Consider the following 9,592-nt stretch of genomic DNA (forward strand, 5'->3'; position numbering starts at 1 on the left):
ATATACCAGCAACTCAAAAGAAGCTACCTCCCTGAACCAATCAGAGAGTTGCAAGGAAAGCATGCTATAGGATGTAAGTGTCACAAACAAAGAGATTTCCAACTAGGGCATATTATCTGTGTTAACACTTTCCTTGCTTTCAGATTTGATCATCTACTTTCCTTAAGTACTTGTATTGTTGGAATGTGGATGGTCAAAATTCACAGTTAATAGTTAATCATCTCACTTTATAATTTTTTGGTATCACATCTGACTCTAATTGCTTTGTACTTCTAATACCTAGCCCCACTGTCTCTTCCTCACCCCCTTCAACTCCTCTTCTCATCTCTAGAGCCCCTAAGGAAGACAACTGAGTATTTCCCCAGGTAAATAATCAAGAGTTGACTTTAAGGTACTTTGAAAATAACAGTAATTATAAATTCTCAAAATACTACTGAAACACAGTACTTCAAGGTCTTCAAAAAGGACTCATTTTATTTATTTTTAAAACACCAACTAGTTTTAAAACCATAAGGTAGGTACCACCAATTGGGATTGTTTTCCATACCACATTTGCTTCACTGAATGCCCATGTGATTTCAACTTTGTATCCTACCCAAGTATGCAGAAAGTTTTCATACAGCTCCCATACATTCACCTACATGAGAAAAAAAGTTATGCCCTTTCTCTTCCCACAAACATGATTCCCATTTTCATTCCAACACCCAGTTCTAGTGAGGTATATCATTTACCCAACTACACAAAAAGTAGGTGCTTTGGTGGTACAATGGTTAGGGCATTCATCTGCTAACCAAAAAGTCGGCAGTTAGAACTCACCAGCTACTTCGCAGGAGAAAGATGAGGCAGTCTGCTTCCATAAAGATTTACAGCCTTGGAAACCCTATGAGGAGGCAGTTCTACTCTGTTCTATAGATTTGCTATGAGTTGGAAGCAATGTGATAGCCAATGGGTTGGGTTTGGTTTCTTTGGACACATAAGATATTTAACGGCAGAAGCCTTTATTTCTTTTATGCCTCATCTAGTAGAATGTAATGCTCTCAAAATGTACTCAATACATGCGTTAATACACTTAGATGCTTTCACAAATATCAAAGAAATATGTAAATACAAGAAATGGCCACACAAAATTCAGGAAAACTGAATTTAAAAAATAAATACACAAAAGTTTAAAATATTATAATATCCCGAGTTAGTGAGCACTCTCATAGTACAAGTTTTAGCTAGGGTAATTTGACCCTATGCATAAAAAGCCTTTTAAAAATTACATACCATTTGACTCAGCAATTTCGTTTCTAGGAATTGTAGGTGCAAAACTATGCCTGTTCAGAAATGTTTATTCAGTGTTGTTTTCCTAGAAACAAACTAAATGCCAAACAATAGGGATTTACTTAAATAAATTATAGTTTAGTCATATCATGGAATACTATTTTACCACTAAAATATATGCTGTACATAAATTTTATTTCTGTGGAAATATATTCACAATATATTAAGTTTTAAAAAACAGGTTTGTACACTAAGAGGCCATTTTTGTGTTGGTTTAAAAAGCTATACATTACACATAGAAAAGGACATGGAAAGACATACATCAAAATGTTGACAGTAATTGTGTCTGGGTGAGAAATTTATAGGCTTTGTTTTTCTTTTGCTCATCTGTATTTTTTTTAATACTATTTCTGTCATGTTCATGTATTATTTTCATAAAAATAAAAAAAAAATAGTTCTAATTCAAAATTAACACAGTGTCACTCATAGACTACTATGTCAACCATATTCACAGTTCTAATGACAATAAAAGGGAGCTCTGGTAGTATAGTGGCTAAGGCACTTGACTGCTAACCAGAAGGCTGGTGGTTCAAACCCATCAGCCACTCCTCGGAAGGAAGATAGGGCAATCCACTTCTGTAGTGATACTGCCTTGGAAACCCAAGGAGGGGTCGCTATGAGTCGGGTTCGACTAGACGGCACACAACAACAACAACAACAAATGACAATAAAAAGATCTGCTGGTTACATTATTTAACTTCAAAACATTCTGACACATATTCTCCAAGAAAGTGGAGCACATGAGAGATATTTTCAAAGGAAAAGGAACTTCCAATCCTTGAGCCACTTATGAAAAATAAAATAAAATAAAAAACTCACTGCCATCAAGTCGATCCTCACTCATAGCAACCCTCTTTGGGTTTCTGAGGCAGTGAATCTCTACAGAAATATATTGCCCAGTCTTCCTTCCACAGAGAGGCTGGTGGGTTTAGAATGACCAACCTTCTGGTTAAGTCAAATGCTTAGGCACTACATCACCAGTGCTCTCATTAGGCAAGAAAAAAACAAACAAAAAAGCTAGTATCCCTGCTAGTCAAGGTAATGCAAAATAAAATGATGGTTATTTTTGGAAAATATTTTCTCTCCTTTTCCATCTCCATCTCTTCTGGCTGACTTCTAGGGTAATTTTCTATTAAGTAATTGGACCCGCTAAGAGAAAAAAAAACGAAACATGCAAAAGAAAAGCAGAGCCTTGTTCAGAATTCCAGAGTGAAGTAGAAACTGTACTTGATTAGAAGTTGATTTCCAGCTCTATCTCAGGCCTGGCCCAGGACTGAGTCTAAGCTGCCTCTCGTAACACAGACCCAGTGGATAGGTTTTATTTTACACTCTGCCAAGATGCAGAAAGTAAAATTTAAATAGCACAAAAGAAATATTTGAGTAGCCCTTTTCAGATTACAAAGTACTTGAACATTCATGAACCCACTGGGTCACATGGTATAGTGAAGACAAGCCTACTCCCCGCAGAGACCCCATATTATTACATGGAATAATGCGTGGCCAGATTCACACTCTTGGTAAAACTTTCTGCATTAAGCTCTGCATTTTTCATGAACTATGGCTGTTTGGCTTAATATCCTTTGAAGATGGTCACTGTGCTCCATTTTGGTTCATTTTGCAGCATCATTCTCAGCCACAGCACGATGCTTACAATGCAGGGCTGAAGGCAGAGGACACATCCTAACACAAATACCCAACTCTAAGCACTCTTGTTCTCTTATAGATATATTCTGAATTGGATAGCTGTATAACTGATGTATGTAACAAAAATTGTGTGCTTCCATATATAAAATCAAGAGTCTTTCATTGTTTGGTTGTGACACAGAGCAGACAATTAGGTCCTCACGTTTTAATCTGCTGCCTGGACATCAGACGTCCTGAAAGGGTCAAGTAAGTGTTGTGAAATTACAGGTAACAGTCCTCAGGCTACACTGTGGCAGGCGAGGCAGGTGTGCAGCTGTGTGCAGCTGTGTCCTATCACAGCTGTAGAACTGACCTAAAACTCACCAAGACTTGTTACATTGTTTTCCTGTCTGTGCCAAAGCCAAAGCCACTGGCCTTAAAGCAACACAGAATTCCACAGGCTTTTTTTTTTTTTTTTCTGATTATAGAAGACATATTAACACCCTTAAAATATACATTCAGCAAATCTTACCTACCTCATGCTTTCATGAGTGCTTACATGTTTCAATTGGCACTATCAACAAAAACAACAACAACAAAAAAAGTGGTTCTCCCCCTCCCATTCTGCCCTGTAATTTAATTCCTTCTCTTTTAGGAAAATATTCAGTAAGTTTATTCACTTATGAATGTAAGTGTGGTTGGCTTCCTATTCCACAAGAGGAAGTTTTAGAGTTTAAGGATTTTTAAATAACTCACCTTCTACAATTTCTAATAATGGTTTTTATTTTTTAAAAAAAAGTATAAAAACTCTTAATAAAAAGGGGTATTTCCTTAGAAGAAATGGGAAATCTGGTCACCCTAACAAGATACTCATTCCCTAGAACTCTCCTTTTTTCAGAGTCACTTGCCCTCATTTTTTTTTTTTTTTTTTTTGAGGCCCTGTTTTTGACTTTTCCTTTAAACTGTTACCTCTTGGTTTCTATGAGTCTGTCTTTCACACAAGTAGAGTAGGGCTTGGCTTCTCAGAAGCAGTGCTTGGCAAGCACAGAGGCAGGAAACGCAGAAGGGAATGAGTCTGTCGGACTCATTTTCTTCTAGTTCAAATATTTATTTCAGATTGAGAAGGAAGTGGAGTGGTTCCTTTCCATTTCCTTGTCTCTGGAAGCTGAGAGTTGTATAAAGCTTAGAGAATTGTACTGTATCACACATCACACTCCCAGATTTACAGATGGACAAAGAGATTCTTCCCAGAAAACCCCTAGTTCGAACACAGCAGGATTCATTGCTCACCGTGCCCTCCTAGGGCCTGCTTTTAGTGGTTGAGACTGAAGCCCCGAGTAGGGCAACTGATAGTGATGCTAAGGAGAAAGCTGGTGGGCTCTGGAACGTCCCAGACAGCTCCCAAGAAACCATGTCTTGACTGGCATTAGTCCCCAGCCCTGCCACGTGGCATACCTGACACCACTGCTCAGCCAGGGGGGATCTCTCATAATTTCTGAATGCCACAGTGAGATCTGGTCCTAAGGCCACTTTCTCGGTTCCTGAAACTTACTGTGTCGACACGAGGACAGAGTTCAGAGGCCAAACTTAAAATGCACCTCTTTTAATAATGAGCTGCTTTCAACCTTAAACACTGATGTTTCCGACTCACACTCAATTTTTCTAAATAAATAAATAAACTCCAAGCTATTTACCTCACTACACTCACTAGCTCAGCTCTGCAACTGGCTTTATTGTCTACACAATTGACACTGGTCATGTTTAATGCCAAACTGAGAACATCAGAAACTAAACTAGAAAATCTTGTGGTGAGTTTACTACTAAACTCTAACAGATGTGCCTGACTCAAACTGTAAGCATCAGGACTGAAGCATAATTTTAGGTACAAATTACTTACTGAGAAATTTATAGACAGAAAACTTCTTAAGCAAAGGAGACTCTATGGCATTTAAAACAGATTATCCTGTAGTTTAGCAATTGATAAAGAAGTCAAACTTTGTAAATGTATTAACTATGGTTTGTTTAGGAAAGTTTCCAGGGCAGAATGTTTGATCGAATCATGTTGGTTTTGTCCAAGAGTTTTACAAGATAAAGATCTGATTCATATCTGAATTCTTAGTTTAGGGTTTTTGAATTGTAATATTGTTTATTTCACTATAAATGCAGTTATATTTACACTTATCTGGATACATTCACTCATACAAATTAGTTTTTATAGCGTATCTACCATATTCTGGATGAACTCCTGAAATTCACTAGCATTTCCATGTCAGAATTCCCTCCTAACACCTATTTATTATGATACTTGTGAACTAACAGTGAATCACAGACATATTACATTAGATACAATCATAATATTCACTTTAGAAAGCAAGTAGTCAAAATATAATCACATTACCATCTAATTTTTTAAAATCCTTTCTATTAGTTGGAGCCCTGGTGGCACAGTGGTTAAGCACACAGCTGCTAACCAAAAGGTCAGCGGTTTGAACCCACCAGTCACTTCACGGACGAAAGATGTGGCAGTCTGATTCTGTAAAGATTTATAGCCTTGGAAACTCTATGAGGCAGTTCTATTCTGTCCTACAGTGCCACTATAAGTTGAAATCAACTCAAGGGCAATGGGTCTGGTTTGGTTTTTAGTTCCATTAGTCATTAATTACATAAGGCTTACTAATTTTAAGTACTGTAGAGTAATCAGGAGCTCTGGTAGCATAGTGGCTAAAGCACTTGACCGCTAACCAGAAGGCTGGCGGTTCAAACCCACCAGCCACTCCTCGGAAGGAAGGTTGGGCAATCCTACTTCCGTAGTGATACTGCCTCGGAAACCCAAGGAGGGGTCGCTATGAGTCGGGGCCGACTCGACGGCACATAACAACAACAACAACAAACGTAGAGTAATCAGTCTTTGTAACTAAGAAAAATCAGGATAGAAGACAGGAGAAGAAAAGGAAAAATAAAGGAACACTGTAAAGGTCATTGTGAAACAAACATTTCTGCTTGAAGACATTTTCACTGAAGTACACTATTAAGAAAGCTATGCCAAGTCATGTACTTTCACACAGAAAATTATATTGTATCAAATTTAAATTTGTTACAACTGCCATGTACATTAAACCAGTGATAAGGAAAATGTAACCCAATATCTGATCTAGTGAAACAGCAACCAACATTAGCTCCCAGCCACGTGAAGACAAGCCTCAATGCCATTACTGGTGTCAGCTAAACCTCAGCCAGATTGTCTTCTCTAGCCATTTTTTAATAAATACGTGACTATCTCAATTAGGAAATCTTGAAAGAAATCTCTGTCATGAGGCAAGTTTGTTGCTCCTTCTCAGTGCCTTGCATTTGCTGTACTTAAAATAGACACTTGTACCAATGTCCTTTCTATTACCCGAAGGGGGAAAATCACATACACACCAGTCCTTTTTCTTTTAGCTCGCAGAGAAGCAACTTGATCCAACCAGTGTTGAAACCTGAGTAGGTCACTGTACACCACGATAAAATTCCCTAATCCCTGAGCCAAATCTCCCTAAGGGGGGCCTCCTCCTGATCCTCACTTCCCAGGCTGACTTTTCCATTCGCTCTCTCCTCTTTCCCCCTTTCATTTCCCCTACCTTCAAGCCTTGATATGTGATCCGCAGTGGGGGCTCAGGTTTCCGTTTTTACAGCTTAGGCCGTGCTAGCTGTATACATTCCTTTCTTTCTGCTGGGCAGTGATTACTTACTAGGGCTTAGTTTACACTGGTCCAGATGAAAGCCATTCAGATGAAGGCAAACACAGCCAGGCAGCTCCAGCAGCACCAATATGGAGCTGCACAAGGCCACATTGTGTTCTTGGTGACATTTTCTTGCACACATTTTTATACAGGGCGACCAACTTGTTAGGTTACTCTACACTTTGGGTTTGAGGAGATTATGAGATAATATCACAAGGTTTGGAGAGGGGTTTCGTTGATGCCGTTATTAATGTTAAAAGCAAAAAAATACCAAGGAGTTCAAAATAACTCTGCTGCCTTTGGACTCTGAGAAATCACTTTTGAAATGAGAACTTTTGGTGCCATTATCTTAGAGGAATTTCATGACCTGCTGACACCGTGTGCAGGACATGACTGAAGATTTCAGCCAAAGCTCTCCTACATTGTTCCAAACCAGAGCAAAAATTCGGATCTTACAGGCAACTGAATTATTTATTGGGTAAAAATTCTTATTCGATGCTCTCTGCATGAAAATGACTAAGATTAAAACTTCAAATAGTATGTGGCAATTTGGAAAAAAACACAATAATAACATTTTAAAAAGAGGAAATTCTGTGCACCAAGGTTAATTCCATACTTAAGTTAGTCCTGCAGCACTGGCTGAAAATTGTGTAATTTTCCCCCTTCACACAATGTTGTTTCTGTTTCTTCCTCACCAGTTCAGACAAACATCTGTTATACTGTAGAAGGACAACTATCTCCCAAACCATGGAGTGTGCCCGCAGCCAAAGTCAACAACGTGAGCCCCAAGCATGGAGCACAGTCAGCCTTTATATCCAGCCGGGATAACATTTCACATGTTTTGATTAAAATTAACTAATTTGTAATTCTAGAACCTATGAAACTTAAAAGCTGCCATCCATATAGATCACATTAGGCAGTGTTTTAAAGGGCCAGTGCACACTGTGATTTCCTGATGGCCTTTTCGTCTCTCCTCTTCCCTCCTCCCCTAATTCAAAATGGAAAAGTAATCTGGAAATGCAGGGCAGGAGGGAAGAGTAAAGTGAGGAAGATTGGTGATTATAGAATGTTTGGATTCTACAGCATCAAAAGACAGCTCCTTCCACTGTTTTGTTTTCTTTTGTTTTTAAAGAAAAAAAAATCTCTCATTGGACTCAATGGTGATTTTCATCACAGGGGTAGTACTAATTTCCAAGGCAATTCTTCCTTAACTCTCCTTTTGACCAATGCTGCCTGCAGTTGATGCTTCCAGGCACTAAGTTCCTCATCCAGAAATAAAAAACCTAACTCCAAAATTTAGAGTGCTACTGACATTTTAGGGAGGAAGGGAAGCTAAGCATATGCACCTAGTACACATAAGGATGTCTATCCATATGCCCCTTTCTAAGCGTGGGCTACATACAAGGCGTTCTCCTAGAATATGCTTGGTCTGATCAAGAAAATGACAAAACGTTTACATGCCATTTTCATCCCATTCTTTCAAATACAAACTTAAACTGACCAAATCAGCTGGCAGTATTAGGGATTCTATGCAGAAGATGGGGAACTTCAAGAAAGCTATAGAATTCAAACTAAGTCCGCCAAACCTGCTACTTCATTGTAACATATAGAAGGAGTGTGTGTGTGTGTGTATACACACACACACAGTATAATATAATAAAAAAGCCTCATGATATCAACATAGAATAAAACCCTCGCCAGGGCAAAAGCTGCAACTTTACATAAAATAAGGGGGTGAGGGGGTCCAGAGCTGAGCGGTGTTCTCGTGCAACCGCTCCGACGTGAACAGCTGGAGCCCCAGGCTGCTGCGCTCGCCACCTCTGGAGCACCGCTGGCCTGGCGGGGAGCCCGGGCTGGCCTTTGCAAACAATGGGCAGACGCCCGGCGACAGCCTCCCCTCGGACCGCTATCTTCCAGCCAGGCTTCCTCGGGTTTGATTAACTGCGAAGTGAGGCACTCAAAGGCCAGCGGGAGACAGCGACAGCCGCGGGAGAGAAGCCGGAGGCTGCGGGAGAGGCAAGCCTGCCGTCAGGACCGTACCAAGACCCGCGCCGCTCTCAGGCCGCCACTCTCTGTGACACTGACAGCCCCTTCACACCATCACACGGGACTACTTGCAGGGAAGCGGGACCGAGGAGCTGAGAAATGAACTGGGGAGAACTGGCAATGGGCGCTCCCAGAGTGCCTCGTCCGGGCGGCTGCTAACTTTGAACCATCCGAAGGATGATACCCGGCGACAGGGAGAGAAACTACACCGTCCACTAGTAAAGCCTCTTCACCATGCCCACCCACCGCTTGGGCCTCTGGTTCCTTTCCCCTGAAACGCGTCAATATCAACCTGGGTTTTATGAGGTTAAATAGAGTGTGGTTTCCTCTCCCGTCCCCCCCCCCCCATCAAATCTGAGGGAGGCAAACCTCGGGGATGCAGCCCGCGAGTTGGCCTCGGTTTTGAACCTGGAGGAGGAGCTGAGGCGTTCTGGGCATCCTACAGAAATTGACAAGCGCTCCCCTGGACCCCCAAATCCATACAACGGCCAAAGGGGAGTGGGCGGAAGAAAGAGCTCTGTCTCCCCGGCCCCCGAGGTCCAAATATACCTTCATTTCCTCATTGATCTCCCTTTTCACTGGGTGAGCTGGTTTCCTGCTCCTCTTATTTTCCGGAGGTCTCCCTTCTTTCTCCATTTCTGCCATGTTTTTGTGTCTGGTTTCTGTGGAGATGAAATGGCTGCTGCTGCCGCCGCCGGTGGTGGTAGTAGTGGTGGTGGTGGTGGTGGTGGTGATGGTGGTGGTGGCGGTGGTGGTGGAGGTGGTGCTGATGGTGGCAATGCTGGCAGAGGTAGCGGGGCTGGCGGGGCTGGGGCTGGGAGGGGGAAGGGAAGGCAGGCGCCGGAGAAGCGGGGTCTCTTCTAGCGGCGAAAAACGTC

The 9,592-nt window shown here is 41.3% G+C and overlaps 1 protein-coding gene across 1 annotated transcript in view; it reads right to left on the reverse strand.

Moving 5' to 3' along the window:
• Nucleotides 1-9,359, reverse strand: part of LOC103197015 (sine oculis binding protein homolog) — a 199,403-nt gene extending 190,044 nt beyond the window's left edge. The window contains exon 1 of the mRNA XM_042780945.1: nucleotides 9,264-9,359. Within this exon, the coding sequence (XP_042636879.1) occupies nucleotides 9,264-9,359 (96 nt within the window). The remainder of the gene's footprint in view (nucleotides 1-9,263) is intronic.
• Nucleotides 9,360-9,592: the final 233 nt, after the last annotated feature.

The sequence above is a fragment of the Orycteropus afer genome, unplaced genomic scaffold (assembly GCF_000298275.1).
Source record: "Orycteropus afer afer isolate SDZICR_OR568_19922 unplaced genomic scaffold, OryAfe1.0 scaffold00072, whole genome shotgun sequence".
In the NCBI taxonomy this organism is placed as follows: Eukaryota; Metazoa; Chordata; class Mammalia; order Tubulidentata; family Orycteropodidae; genus Orycteropus; species Orycteropus afer.